The 15,089-nt window shown below is 48.0% G+C and overlaps 1 protein-coding gene across 6 annotated transcripts; it reads right to left on the reverse strand.

The window, feature by feature from the left end:
- Positions 1-388: 388 nt before the first annotated feature.
- LOC135399105 (excitatory amino acid transporter-like) lies at positions 389-13,825 on the reverse strand. 6 transcript variants are annotated; one of them, XM_064630810.1, is made up of 14 exons: positions 13,732-13,825; positions 12,732-12,865; positions 10,799-11,708; positions 10,646-10,742; positions 7,982-8,226; positions 6,208-6,347; positions 6,103-6,145; positions 5,991-6,042; positions 5,666-5,855; positions 4,042-4,266; positions 2,323-2,386; positions 2,192-2,235; positions 1,646-1,780; positions 389-575 (listed from the first exon to the last, which is right to left on the reverse strand). In XM_064630810.1, the coding sequence occupies exons 3-14, from the start codon at positions 11,672-11,674 to the stop codon at positions 422-424; spliced, it is 2,265 nt and encodes a 754-aa protein (XP_064486880.1). In that variant the 5' UTR covers positions 11,675-11,708; positions 12,732-12,865; positions 13,732-13,825; the 3' UTR covers positions 389-421. The 6 variants fall into 6 exon arrangements, with proteins under 6 accessions (XP_064486880.1, XP_064486878.1, XP_064486876.1 ...); XM_064630808.1 differs by having other exon boundaries at positions 2,192-2,386; positions 12,732-12,800; XM_064630806.1 differs by having other exon boundaries at positions 2,192-2,386; positions 10,799-11,687.
- Positions 13,826-15,089: the final 1,264 nt, after the last annotated feature.

Here is a 15,089-nt window from a genome sequence, read left to right on the forward strand (position 1 = left end):
CGTTCCATGTCTCATACCCTATAGACGTCGTTCTGAGGTAAAAACATGTGGCATAGTAAACCTACGACCTTGGTAGTTTCTATAACAGACGTTTGTTGTTTAATGTTGCGCGATCCTTCCAAACTATCACTGTTGTGGCTGAAGTCACCGCCACGACTATGGTGTACCTAAAGGTGCACCTATCCTTGTCAAAGCCCTCTGTAACGGTTTTAACCAGTTTATGCTGTAGCACAGCCACGGGTGTTTCTTTTTCGTTTTTTTTCGATCACAGTCATCTCAACCCTAAACCTCTTGAATGAAGAACGACATTTGTAAGACAACGTTCAAATTTTTTTGTTCAGTTCTACATGTTCGCTTGGAAACTATGTAGGGTTAAAAAAACTACGACCATTGTATACGTTGTATGTATTGAATTGAAGTATTATTGTCCAATGATAGACTCTTCGTTTCTGTTGTCGTTTCCTCTGCCGTCCTCTGGCGACTCTTCAGATGTCAAGGCGTTAGCGCAGAGCGACTGCACCACGGCTGCACTCACGGCGTTGCCCAACGTGTTCACAGCCGTCGCAAGCAGATAACTGAGAGACAAATCAGGAGCTGTACCAGTTAACGACAATAGCAATGTGCGCCAGCTGGTAAAGTTTCATTTGGTGTAAAGGAGTGAAAAGGCGCGGATAAAAAAGAAAAACGATACACACAAAAACAAAAGAAATCACTGGAGATTTAGCGGTAAATGCGAGACGTGTTAGCATTAATCACCTTTTCCGGTCCGTACTTGACTTCCGGGTATCAAATTCCGGTTTAAACCCAACTTGTGGTTGTCCACTTCTAGTCTAAACCAGACTTCCGGTTGTCCACATCCCGTTTATACTTCACTTCCGGTATGCATTTCTGGTCAGACTCGACTTCCGGTTCTCTATTTTCGGAGTAACCTGACTTCCGGTTGTCCACCTCTAGTCAATGCTTGGTTTCAGATTTGACACTTTCAATTAGCCAACTATGTATTAGCCAACTATGTATTAGCCTTTAATTAGCCTCAAAGCGCCCTGTAACTGCCCTTTAATTACCTTAGGTGACCGCAGGTTACATGAGGTAGTCTTAAATTCCCTTAATTACATTCAAATACGTTTACTTGCCCTAATTACTCTAAATTCAACTTTAGTTTACCTTAATTGCCTCCGGAGCAACCTGCGGTTATCTTCGGCATTCTTCAATTTCATTTAATCTTTCTCTTAATCATTACCTTCGTTCGTTACATTCATTACATTTGAACACTTTCTTGTTTTCATTGCCTTTAATTACCCGTAATTACCTTCAAATGCACTTACCTTTTACTTTTAATTACCTTCGCGACTACTTCAATTTCAAATCATTTGCCTCCATTTCCGTTTACCCTCTTGTATCCGCTTTGCATGCCCACTTCTACCGCTGTCTTGGTGAGGCTTCACCATCTCACACACCCATACACACATACAGCTTTTCCCATTTCGACACACCTAATGCTGACTCATTAAACAGTGTCGGATCTCTGAGCATCATCTTTGCATCTTGGAGAAACACTAGAAATCACACAGGAGCGTTTCTCGCTTTCGGTTCAGGTCCTGGTGGTGTTCGTTAGCTGCAAGCGGAGCTGGGAATGGGAACTCACAATGCCCAATGAAGCAGGTAGATTATTTGCACTTCCATTGTAGGCATTCCGGCAGCTTCCAATACAAATAGAAATATGGATCCTATGTCAGATCCGACACTGGCCTTGGTCATGCTGCCAAGCACTGACACCGTCCTGCGTACAAAGAGACGAGTCTTCTGAACGTGCATCCGCACGACGGATATTCCCCAGAATACACAAGTGGAAGGTGGCAGGGGAAAACGTCATAGCTTTCTGCTGCCACGTAAGCGCGAACCCTCAACGTCATGGCTTTTCCTGCATTCCTAACCGTGAGGGACATGCGTGCGGCCACAAGATATTCCTAGCAGACGACAGGAAAACGCAGAAGTTCCACTGCACTTAGCAGACGACACCGTCTGCTTAGTGCAGTGGAACCTCTGCCCCGTTATTTTTCTTTGCTTTTTTTTTCTTCCATAAGAATATTCCGTATAGGGATGTCGATCGTGTGAATACACGGAAAATAGCATCTAACAATAACATACCGAGTCGGAAAAATTGGTGGTTTAATAAACAAGACCTGCTCACCCAAGCAACGCGTAGTCAACAATGTCCAGGTGCAGACGGTACCGCTGCGCAAAATAACAGAGGATCACTGCCAAGAAGACGGTACTGCCATCGTTATTGCTCAAGGATCCAATAGGCACCAGGAGACGTACGAGTCGTGGCTCCAGACCCGCGTTGTCTTCCAGGGTGCTGACGGCCACTGGCATCGACCTCCAGCTGGAAACAATACTTCCAATTTGTGTAGTGTCGACAAGCAAGAGCGCCACAAGTCCTCTCTCTATACATGCATGGTGTGTGCAGATAAATTTAACTGGCACGTGCCGGCGTAACTCGCCGTCTACTTACCTGAGGAACTTCAGGTGGCGCACGATGGCGTATTTATGCGTGCGAAAGCTTAAAAAAAAGTCGTGGAAGTCATACTCGGCGCAAAAAAATAATAAAAAATACACAGCGCGAAAACGTCGGCTTCCATGCATTAGAACATGACGGACTCAGGTGAGTTGTGTGCAGGTACCGCCAGAGGCACTACCGATGAGCATCCATGCGAGATATCGTTCCGGTTTCTGCACTGATAGTTCCCCTAGCGGTACCTGAATACGTCACGCGAGAATAGTGTCGGCCGTCCGCGGCTGGTTTCTCACTGTTTTTTGTAAATGCAATTGCGCAGCTATAACACACCGCAGAACGAAAACATTTTGCATGGTGATTCCTAAAGGACAGCTTGACAGATGAGGGAGGATTTCGAGCGACGTTAACTGGCACCTCATTTGTGCTCCTTTAAGCGTCGTTTTAGGACGTGTAAACGCTAACGCTACAGAACAACTGCGTTGCAATCAGAACTGTACTCAAATGAGTAGAACTGCAAGGGGACAAACGTTTCTACTGGTATGAGTAGAATTGGTAGTACAACAGCCATACTCAAAAACAGTTCAACTGTTATCATAACATAACTACGTATTGTTTGAGGAAATCTAGCTCCCGCCATCCAAGCGCGAATCCACCTATCCATTGGAATGCAGCTTCGTCCGCTAGGGCTACGTAGCGGCCAATAGGCGGTGTGCTGTTATATTACACGCCAGAGCCGTGTATCAGGAGAGTTTGGCCATTGGGAGGAGCCTGTCCCAAAGCGCGCCATTTGACGTCACACGATGGGAGGCGCCAAAGCCAGTCGCACCATTTTGGATCAGAGCTGTCGCCTTGAAGTCTCCCATTCAGCCATTTTGGAGCAGAGGCACAGCCTTGAAATCACCCCGTGCCGCCAGGGCTCGCCTTTCATACAGTTCAAGTGGGCGGAGCGACGACGGCTCTGACGTCACGGCGGCTCCCCTTCTCCGGCGGCAAAAGGTCACCAGAATGGCCAAACTCTCCTCATAAACGGCTCTGTTACACGTGAGGTTTGCCTGCACGTGCTGCACGTGCCGCAGGATAGGACTGCAGATAATTTCGACTACCTTGCGTTCTTTTGACGTACTTCGGAAATCTCCCGACACACGGTACTGGAGGCAATGTTTACCACTCCACTCCACTATACTGTCCTTGGCCGGGATTGAACCTGCGATCTTGAGCTCAGCAAGCCAACACCATGTCGACTGAGCTACCGAGGCCGGCGTTGTACCTTCCCTAGCCAACTTGAGTCCTTGCTTTCTCAGTGGAGAGGAGGCTGGTGAAAGGGAGGCTCCCGCTTATATCCAGAAAGGGAGAACCGGCGCACCTGTTCAACGCCGCCCGTACAAATACTGCCGTTCTACCCACATGGGTAGAAAATTGTATTTTTTTCTCTGTCTACGTCCCCCATCAATACCCTGTATGTGAAGTACGTAGGTCTAATTCCATATTTGCTTGCATATGGACACCAAGGGATGTGAGCTTACTTTGAGCCGGTTCCAAAGGACACGGCGATAGGCGGCAGGGCGCTGAAGAAGAACTGAGAGCAGTTGGAACGCACAAAGACAGCATACACGAAAGGCAGCACAAATATGCCGTGTACAGCGAGCGCCACTCCCAGAGCAGCCCAAAGTGGGTCAAGTTGCCAGACGAAAGTGGGCTCGGACACGACGTAGCTGGCCACCAAGCAGCACACCCCAATGGGAGAGTACCTGGCAAAAAACACAACAGCGTTCCAATAGTTTCTTTCTTTTTTTTTTTGCAACAACCCATCACAGCAATATGCTTGAAATCTTTTTTAGATTCACTCTTAGCGCCGCGAAGCAGCTGTGGCTATGAGCGGCGTACGCCCTTAAAAATGATCGCCTTCGCACATCACGCTCTTGGCAAACATGGTATCGAATTATATCGTTATCTGACCCGATTGGTTGAAAACAGGAGGCGTGTGCCTTTTTTGTGACACTTATGCTGTTCATGATTGTGAAAAAAAAAGATAAAAAGTGCACACCTCCCTCCCGTTTTCAACAAATCAGGGTAGATAACGATATCATTCGATATCATTGTTGGCTAGGAGCGTGCTATGCGGTGAAGTTCGTTTCGAAGAGTGTACAGGCGCGGGCAGATGGAGAGAAGACAGCAGGAAGGAGTGGGGGCAGAGGGGAGGAGTATGTATAATATGCGTCCTGGGCAGACTTCCGGGAGAACTGTGCGGGGAACATTCGCTTGAAATCATGACCCAGCGGCGTTTTCACGGGAATGAATGCGTCGTTTGAAGTGCATTTCCGTCGATATTTCATTGCCAAGGATACCGTTCCAAATAACATGGCTTGTTTGAAACAGAGAACTATACAACGTCCAGAGTTTTTGGGATGGGGATAATCTGTAGCTGGCGAGAAAGTGAGCTTTGAATTCTCTCGAGAAGTAAGCGCTCAGGTAACGGGTAAACACTGTGAAATATAGTCACGTGAGTTCGCTACACGGCTAAGGCCATGGCTACAGGGAGGGGTGTAGCCAGAAAAATATTTCGGAAGGGGATCTATGGGAACCTTACATGAGAGAAAAGGATCTCCCCTTCGCGTCCCTCTTACGAATGTACTACCAAAGGTGCCATTTCGGGAGTGGGGGAAGCTTTCATAAGATATGATAAGATAAATTTAATTCATGATACGTTTTCTTTTTTTCATTTCAAGCTTCCTAAGCTGCTGGAAAGGAATCGCGAGTGCATATTTTTACTGAATCTTGCTACGACATTTTCAATTGGGATTGGATAGTTGTTGGCTTTATAGTCCTCCTTCTAGGTAGTCTTCTTCCTAGGCTTCTTTAAAAAAAATCCGCTCGGTTCCATGCTTACTCGATGAGAGCGTAAGAGGCGTTCCCAAATCTACTCGACCGGTTAGCCACTCTACGATCACGTGGTACAACCCTGTCACGTGATCTACCCAACTCGCAACTTTAGGAAAGCACTGGCAAAAGGACGTCCGTCCATTTCTGGACGAGTTTTGTATCCTCTTTCGCGCTACCACAATGACTTCACTTTTTGAGAATACCGGCAGAGCAGCACTTTAGTGTAGGCGGTCGCCCCTCTCTTAAACAGATCCAACGGTTGCTCACCACATGATGACTTGGGTGACGATCATAACGGCATTACTGAGGCTGACAAAGAAATTGAGCACGGCATTATGTTGTTCATGAACGACGGAAAGGACTCCTCCAATGAGAATGCAGAAAGTAAGGAGGCCCATTTGATTGGGTCGAGTGTCCCTCACCACGGAGTAGCTCAATTTATCCACGGCAGAGGAATCTGAAAATAAGAGCAGGAACAAAAAAAAAAAAAATCCACTCTGTGCTGCATAATCGACAAGGGTTATAGTAGAAGGCCGCGGTAGGAATGTAAAAATTGCTGAATACTACCGTAAAACATTTCATGTGGACTCACTAGCGAGAATCCGAAGGTCCACTTCACTGGATAGCTCTATCTTGGTGAAAGTCTGCAGAAGACGAGTGACAGGCTTTTACAAGCGGCATTCTTCTATCAAGAGGATGCTTACGGTGTAGACGCAGGCTTCCAGGACGTTCGATGGAAATAGGTTCCTGTATGTAGGGAGATGAAATTTATTACTGAAGAGAGTACTGCGGTGAGTAACTATACTCACCGCAGTATGTCGAGCGCCTTGTCGACGACCAGAACTGAAGCCGATGTCCTGGGCATTCTGGGAGGAATCTTGATGTCGTGTTCTCCCATGCCGGGTTTCAGTACGGCGGCCACGGATATCGCGACCATCACAGCCATAACCTGCATAGTTCATATGCAGGGTGTTCCGCGAAATATGAGCTACAGTTTGAAAAAAAGAAACAGCTTCATCGCACGCCAAATAGACTGACTGCATAGCGTTACCAGCGGTGTGAGGATACTCAAACTATCTTTTGCTTTGTAATTAAATGAGTGAAATTAATTTGTCAGTTTTTTAATTATAACCCAAGCAGCACAACATATTGGCCCAACGTGATGTACATGTTTGGAGCCGAAAAAAAAAAGATCCGTTAGAGGTACAAAGTTGCAACCAATGGGTTTCGTGTCGTAACGCCAGCTACAACTTTCTCATTGACATCTTGGCTCTAATTCTTATAATAAAAAAGCTCACAAGTTCATTTCGCTTAATTACAAAAAATACACCACTGGTAACAATATGCAGTCAGTCTGCTTGATGTGCGGAATCATTTTTCCTAAAACACCTTGTATTTAACGTTTATATACGTGTACGTACGTACGTACAACAATAAGGCGGTAATGTTAGACCTTTTGGGGGACTAGAATGTCACACCCATTAGTCCCCTTTCGCATCAAAAAGTCTATGCGAATTTTAGGGATCTTTTGTAGTGTTGGGGGAGGGGTAAATTTTCAAGGCCATGTACTAAAATGGGGAGTAATTGACAATCTAGGGAACCAGTTTATTTTTAAATTTTCTTACAGATATCTCCTCCCGCGATGTTAAAAGTCCAGTTTGCCGCTTTAAACGTCCTTCCAAATCGCGAAGGGCCACTGGAAAGGGTTAATTACTGACTCCGAAAGAATGTGTCTCTGAACATGTCTTGTTCGTGGACACCGGAAATGCCCAAATTTTGTTAGGTGAACGCCATATAAGTGGCCAAATAAAGGGTCCGTTTGTAAAACACACACCTGTTAGCTCAGCCTGCTATTGTCCCCGACTCTGATACAACGCGGGCACGCAGATGGTGCACCTCAAACTTCTTTGAAGCGCGCAACCAATGAGGTCATGGCCTTCCCAAATGGGTGATAAACGTAATGTGTGACAAAATAAAAATGAAAAATCTGCGACGGGTTTCCAACTATACAAGTAGTTGAATAGTTGGGAGGCTGTCAGATTTTTACCTGTTGGGGGGAGGTGTGTGAACCAGTTACTCGCTTTCCGAGACCTGCGGACAAAGCGGAGTCTTTGGTAGCCCGCCGAGCCAACACCACCTAGATTGACAAAGCGTGCTTACCCGTCGCCATGACGTAATAATTACGGGTCAGCCAATGAGGATCGTGTTTTCAACGGCCGTAGCCAATCATGAACGTGCCACCAGCAGTCGTGGCAAATGGGAAATGGCAAAAGCGGAAAAAGGTCGCAATCTTTCTCAAAACTGATTTTCTGGAAGCAGTCTCACACTTTTTGTCTAAATATATAGGTCTGCTGGTCCCAGTTGAGCTACAATCATTTGCAGGTTCTTGGATACTCAGAATGGTGAGTCGCAGTAGCAGACCAATTCTGACTCTTAATCGAAGGAGGGAAAGGAGGCAATGAGCAGGCCTTCTGCGACTAGGTGGCGGCGTTGGCAGAGCGCACACCACATGGCACGCCAGGACCAGCTCACGTTCTAGTCACGTTATTTCAAACGTCCTCTCATCGCAAGGTGCGTACATACTTTGGTGGCCACCCAGAGCAACAAGGTCCATGCACCAATACGAGCGAGCACTCTGGGCTGGAGGCTGCCCATCGCAGCAATTACGCTGGAGATCATGAAAGGTAAAGAAACGCTAGCCAACATCCGTAAAAGCAGCTCCCCTGGAAAGGCCAGGTACATGATCTCGCGGCTCTTCCAGACGATGCCGGAAAGGCGCAGGGCATGACCCAGGGCCAAGCCACCTCCGATGCCACCAAACAACAGGCCTGCGAGACAGGATTGAGGTGCACAATATAAAATGTCTTTGTATAATCATGTTTAGTTTTTTCGTGTTGAATGTCTTCCTAGAAGGAAGCCCCTGAAAAAGTTAGCCAGCTGAAGGACTCCAAGCCGCGTCTTCTGGATTCCCGGTCCAGTGTTCTACCGACTGTGCGAAGCTGACCTCCCCCAAGGACTTCCAAGGGTGCGTCATTTGAAGGGAGAAACCACATCCACTCACTCACTCATTCCACTTTCATTCCTACATGTTTTCTCACTCACACACAGGTTCATAGGACGGGCAGAGCCGTTTGTAGATACAGTTTGGCCATTCTCTGATCTTTTGCCGCCTTGTGGGTGGAGCCTATTTTGACGTCGGGGTCGTCCTTGTGCCGTCCAAAAAGCTTTTATCCAAGTGTAATCCGTCCAGAATCCGCTTAACAGTCATCTGGGGCGCACTGGGCGCACCATTGTGACGCTGGCCGCCACCTGGTCAGCAGGTGCATTGTCGCGCTCAATGTAATCTACAGAGTTCGCCGCCCACAGCCTTTTCTGATATGGGGGCTTTGTTCCAAAATGAAAGAGTTCAAGGACGAAGGCCTTTCGAAAGTCGAAGTACGCACGTGTCTTCCTTCCTTCTTCGTAAACCGTAAACAAAGCTCACCATCAAAATGGCGTCGGCAGCTTAGCTGACGACGGGGCAACAATAGAACCCGGCGAGGGAGGTGGTTCAGATGTGACGTTGCATGACGCGCACGCGCAAGTTAGGCACCTCCTAATGGCCAAACTCTCTCTATAAACGGCTCGGAGGACGGGGCGACGCAAGCGGCATCTGTTGAACACGATGGAAATCGACGTTTTGAAACTGAAACACAGAAGAAAGGACAACACACAAAGCCTCACTTACACGCCTTACTCCACGCACTCCGCACCCAAAGTCTCACCTCCCACCTCCTATTACTTTTTATGCTACAGAGTTTCAAAAATCTCCCATTTTTGAGGCCCCCCGCTGACCGTGGCGCCAAACAGTGCCGGGCAGCTCCATGAAGTGGGCGAGAAGTGACGCCTTGACCAGTTGCTCTATGGCTCTACGTCATAGCTCTTCCGCACATTTCACTTCGCCGCGTCGCGTCCCAGCGCTCGCCGCGTCCCTGTTTACAGGCGTCGTCATGAGGACGGGAACTCCGCACTTCCGTGGCACGCTCGGTACTACGTCATACCGAGATCGGGCGAGGAGGAGGCGAGCCAAGAGTGAAAGTATCTTCTCATATTCAAAGCGCCATAACTCCGTGGCGCGGGAGCGCAGCGTGATAGGGTTTCGACGGAGATGTTTGGCACCCATAAATCTACATTCCAAACAGGGTTTTGTGTAATATTTGGATTCACAACCCCTTCAACAATGAAACAAGGAACAAGAACAAGGAAGAACAATGAAAGGAGGAAGTCACTGAAACCTAACCCTTTCAGTGATTTTCTACTTTCGTCGTCCTCAGGCAGTTGAGGCTTGTGTGTTGTCCTTTGTTTTCCAGCCTCAGAACATGAATTTCAATCGCCTTGACTGGTTTCCGGAGGGGGGGAAAATTAGTGCTATTTTAAAACCTGTAATTCGGGGTCATATCGTGTGCTGCTGACGCATTCGGGAGTTATCGGGCTACTATCTCTCGCCTTCCGTCCAGCAAGCCGCCCGAAAAGAAAAAGAAAAGAAAGAAAGAAAAACGCTGTGTGTCCTCCTCGTGTTCTTCATGTTAGTGTCGTTTTGCCCCATCATACGTTGAGACGCAATGGCATAAATTGGCTATCAAGTCTCTCCTGTGTCACGTGACCCTGGAGACACGGCATGATCTCCATACCGGACGTATCGAAAACGCTGCCACGTCGAAGCGGCCGTTGGTCTGCTCTCCCGCCCTGTTCTGTTCGCGTCATCGAGTGACGTCAACATCTCCCTTTCTCTTACGTGACATCTGAACGAGTTGAGAGATTGTAGAGGGCGCGTGCAAACCAAGGTGGTGGTGGCGGTGAATGTGCTCACCGTTGCCAGCCTCACATAGGTGTAAGCGTCACGACTGACACCCAGGGCCGACTTCTAAGGAAACTCTGACGACATATGTCTGAAGGCCTCTGAGGAAAACCCATGAAAAACCCCAGACAGCGCAGCCGGCACCGGGATTCGAACCCGGGGACCTCCCAGTCTCGACGTGACATAGCCAGCACGCTAACCACTGAGCCGCGCGAGCTGGTATGCTGCTATTCACGTAGGCCTTCATTCACCACCGGCAACACAGTAATTAGTTTTTCACACAGAAAAGTCCTGCGCAGCTGGCTCGTATTTTCAAACTGGGAAAATGCATTTCCAAAATGCATTTTACAACGAAACAGACGGCAATTTCAAGTTTTGCTTTCAGCACCATCGGTCGTGTTACGCCTTACCCAGCATGAGATGCTCCGTGAACTTCTTGAGAAACATCTTGCATCTATGGCGATCGGGTGGAGTCACGTCCATGGTGTCCGCTACCAGGGAAGTTCTCTACACCAGGACAGAAGCTATGAGAACCGCATGGAAATTCAGCTCAAAAAGCCTACCTTTTCCCTTCTTCTGCCGATGATGCCGAATGGAAAGGTCTTTCGTCGTGCTCCACTAGGCTGTCCTGGAGACTCAGCTGCTGCTTGTGGTTCAACTGGCCCGATTGGAGATTCCGGTTGTTTGCTCGACGTATTCCTCGGACTACCTTCGTCCACTGGCTTATCCTGCGCGGCCTTCGACGCGTCTCCATCTTCAACCTCCACGTCCGGTGTCCTCAACAGCTTCTGTTTCACCGGCATTTTTGTCAGGGAATCCCGCTGGACTTTTGCTTTAGAGTGCTTAGGTGCAACGTAGTCCGTATCAAATGGTTCTTCCGTACGCTTTTTTGCGTTCTTCTTGGACTTTTTGGACAAGGCCAACATTGGTGGTGATTCCGCGCTTGCTCTGGGAGTCGCCTTATGTCTTCGTTCCAAGCTGTCCCGATGGCCTCCTTCGCGTTTCGCAAATTCACTCCAAGGGCTGTCCGGGGTCGGCATCAGGTCGTGTATAGGACCTTTTTGTGGGCTACCATCGGTTGGAGTTGACGATGGCGACGCTAGGCTCGAGAACGGAGTGTACCCGGGATCACCTATGGGCCTCTTGGCTCTGTTCGCATTTGGTTCGAGTAGAGGGAAAGGGGAAGGCACGGGACCCGATGAGTCGTCTTCGGAGCTCAGACCGCAGGGAGGTGACAGTGGGAAATCGCTCTCATTATGACTCTTGCTGTGTCTGCGTTTGTGGCGCTTGCGCTTGTGTGGAACTGGTTCTGGGGTACCTGCAGATTGTGTCCTTGAGCCTGTTTTTTTCTTCACCTCTTCTCTGAGCAACGACAGGGAATCGTTTGGGGGCTGAAATCCGTCATCCGATTCCGTTACCGGTGGCTTATTCGATTCCATGGTTCCGAGAGGGCTGTGTGACAGCAAGAAGACTCTGTTGAAGGTCACAAAAAAAAAAAAGAATGTCAAGAGCCCGGTGTCGCCTAATACCCCTGTCAGACGGGCCTTAACGGTCACGGCAGTAAATGCATACTGTCATTAACTTCCTGTCAGATGGTCAGCAATAAGGCCTTTGCGACAAAACTGAGGTCCAAGGGCAACGGCGTTCCCACAAGACAGTCTACGGCATTCCATCGAAACTGCCCAAGCCTCATTACTAAGCACACCATAAACAGGATTTAGCACGTTTAATTCAGTTCGAAATAAAATGCTTTTTACCCGACGTATTATTGTCATCTTTTTATTTTTCATGTTTTTCTGCGTTTCTGCACTTTGCTTCGCTTTTTATCCCATCTGTACAAGAGCTACGTTTGTAGTTACACCCTCGAACCACTGCACGCGGCATCGCACCGTGTCGTCTGCATCCAAAAAGTCAGACGTCACTCAAAAAAATATCCAAAGCACTTAAAAGGAAATATAGTTTGCTGGTGTATTTTGAAAATACCAACAAAACGTCGTTTTCGTGTACTTTCAGTAAGAAAAAGCGTGATTTCGCTGCATTACATTCAACGTTCACAGACTTGTTTATCGACGTGGACATCAGCCACAAAATGCCTTCACGGATACCGTCTGACAGCTCCCCAGAGCTTAGGGCCGTATGTAACTTGCGGCCATTCCTTAATGCCGTAACTTTAAGGGCCGTATATATGCCCGTCTGACTGAGGTATAACGTTAAATGTGCGGTGGAAAGCAAAATTGCGTCCGAGGGCGTCGTGCATATACTGACGCCTTTCCAGACGACGTTAAGTGCTCACGTCTTTTGGGTCGTCAGTTTGGATGGTGTTCTGCACCAGGACCACTGGCGCTTATATAAAACACGCAAAAACAAATAGTTTTACTTGAAAGGAGAGAGAAAAAAAGATTGAGAAATAATAAACGTCGAATGTTGCGTGGAACCTATTAAGTTGACCAATTTTTATCGCCGGTTTCTTCAAGACGATCCGCCATGTTTACTCACCCACTCGCCCAGAAGCAATGACACTTGTGAGAGCCTGATGCCGGTACCGCCAAGAGAGAACGCTGAGCCCTGGACAATACGACTTCACCCTCAAGATGCCGGCCTCCACATCGTTAGGCTTAGCAAGATCGTCTCTGCGGTAGCAGAAGTGCTTCATACGGTGTTATGCAAATGCATAGAAGAAAACTTGGATCTAGACCAAACAATTTTATAATTCTCGTAGATTTTGATGCAGTTTCTGAGCCACACATGACTCGTATGAAGCGGTGGAGTAACAAGAAGAATATTTACATGGGGGAGGAGGATTTCACTATCGTTTCCCTCTCTCAAATGCACTGCCAAAGGTACGATTTCGGGGGTGGTGGGGTTGAATGCTCGAAACCCTCCTCTATGTATGCCACTGGTGAAGTACCGTATTTTCAAGCGTATTAGCTGCGGCTTATGCGCGATTTTTTTTCTCACGGGCGCCCTGCGGCTTTTCACCTGCGGCTTTCCACCCATACGCCGATTTTAACGAAAGGGCCGACACTGTCTCTGGAAGAGCACTGCCCTGCCGATGCACGAACAGTGCGTAACAGGGACGGGTCCACATTCGAGTAGATTGATCTTCCTGGTGCATTCCCCCAAGCAGCTTTAAGGAAAGTGGTGACAGTGATTCACGCCTTCTGGAAGATCACTGACCCATCAGCCCACGAAAAACACCCGACAAGGGCACAATCCGATCTTGGTAGAACTCCAGAACTGACCTCCTCTGTTGTACACTGTGCCGATCCCGGAGTATGGACCACAGGGTTTATGGCCTTCTCTATGGTCTCCTTTGTCGCACAAATCAGTCGTCTCGTATTGCCCGCGGCTTATCTGCGGTGCGGCTTATACGCGTGAAATTACGGTATTCAGTTTCTGAACGTTTCACTAATTCTTAAACCTCAACGGTCCCGGCACGGAACTACACCCGTCAATTCATTCGTGTTTACGCTGGCCAAGTTCAACATGAGCTTACCGTAGTGGAACAACGACGAACGAACACCAGTGTGAGTTACGCTGGAACAAGCTCCTTCGACAGTGTCACGTGCCCACGTGCCTGTAAGCGCGGACCGTGGCTAGGTCAACACAGGCCTGAAAGCGGTCGCGAAAACGTTCCGCCACGGTTAGTTCACCTATCTGCTACATTGGCGCTGTCTGCACGGTCCAAATGAGGTGCATATTGGGAAAACCCCGAGATTAGGGACACGAAACAAGAAAAAGACATCTATACGGACAACAACAAGGATAACAACACACAAGGTTTGAGACCTTGTGTCGTAGAAAAAGCTCGCTGCAAATAATAACATTTGACCCCCATAATTCTCGGAGAAGTATTTCTTTTTTACTTTTTGTTCATTGACTTTTTCAACACGTTAGATAAAACATCGTGTATGCTACGTGCACTACGACGGTCACCGACGACATAGGCGGTGACTTGTGGTGTATATTTCTTTCGTTTTCATTTCAATTCACCTGGTACCGGCTGGAATAATTTGTTCCTGAACAAACAATTTGTGGCTTTCCCTAGTACTCCTGTCCATAGCTCATTTAAATAATAATAATAATAATGTTTATTTTCTTTATGCCGGAAAAGCATAACAGAGGGGCGTCGCAGGATACGTTGACCAGGACGGCACCACCTACATTGGGTGTGAGACAGGATCAACTACCACATGTGAATTCTCGGAAACAGGTAGTATATGTAGTAATGTCCTAAGTCATCTCTCCATCCTCCCTCTCACCGTAGCGCACCCCCTTCTTTCTCTAGCTTGAACCTTGTGGAAACTTACGTTCCCACAACCTCGGGGCGTCAGCCCGTCTGTTCCGTGCGCGAAGGAACAAGCAGCACAACCAGAAATTCGAACGAACATACCGGGTTTATTCAGGGAAAAGCAAGGCAACAGTCCAGCCAACAATCACGCAACGAACTCCCGTTTTCCCTCCTGCACCACATTTTATCCTGTATCCCGAGCGGAAAACGCCCCCTAAACACAACCGGTTCCCACCGGTGCTGCCATCCAGGCTTCCACTGCAGAACCATGCCACAACCTCTGAGTGCGTGGATATCCAGGAACCCGGACTGCGGACACGCACCGGATATCCCTGGGACTGCAGTGTGTGGATGGGGAGGCGCATACATGAAATTTACAGGTTGAAAAATTTCTCGCCACAATTCCTCACGACAAATAATGCAGGAACAGGAGATTCCGGTTTCATTACATATGCAATAAGAACAACCTGGCAACGCATTTCGCAGTGAATGAGAATGCGGCGAATATTACGCGAGGAATGCGATGCGGGGAATTCGTGTGTGGATCACATTCTACTTGTGCA

The sequence above is a fragment of the Ornithodoros turicata genome, chromosome 6 (genome assembly GCF_037126465.1).
Source record: "Ornithodoros turicata isolate Travis chromosome 6, ASM3712646v1, whole genome shotgun sequence".
Taxonomy (NCBI): domain Eukaryota; kingdom Metazoa; phylum Arthropoda; class Arachnida; order Ixodida; family Argasidae; genus Ornithodoros; species Ornithodoros turicata.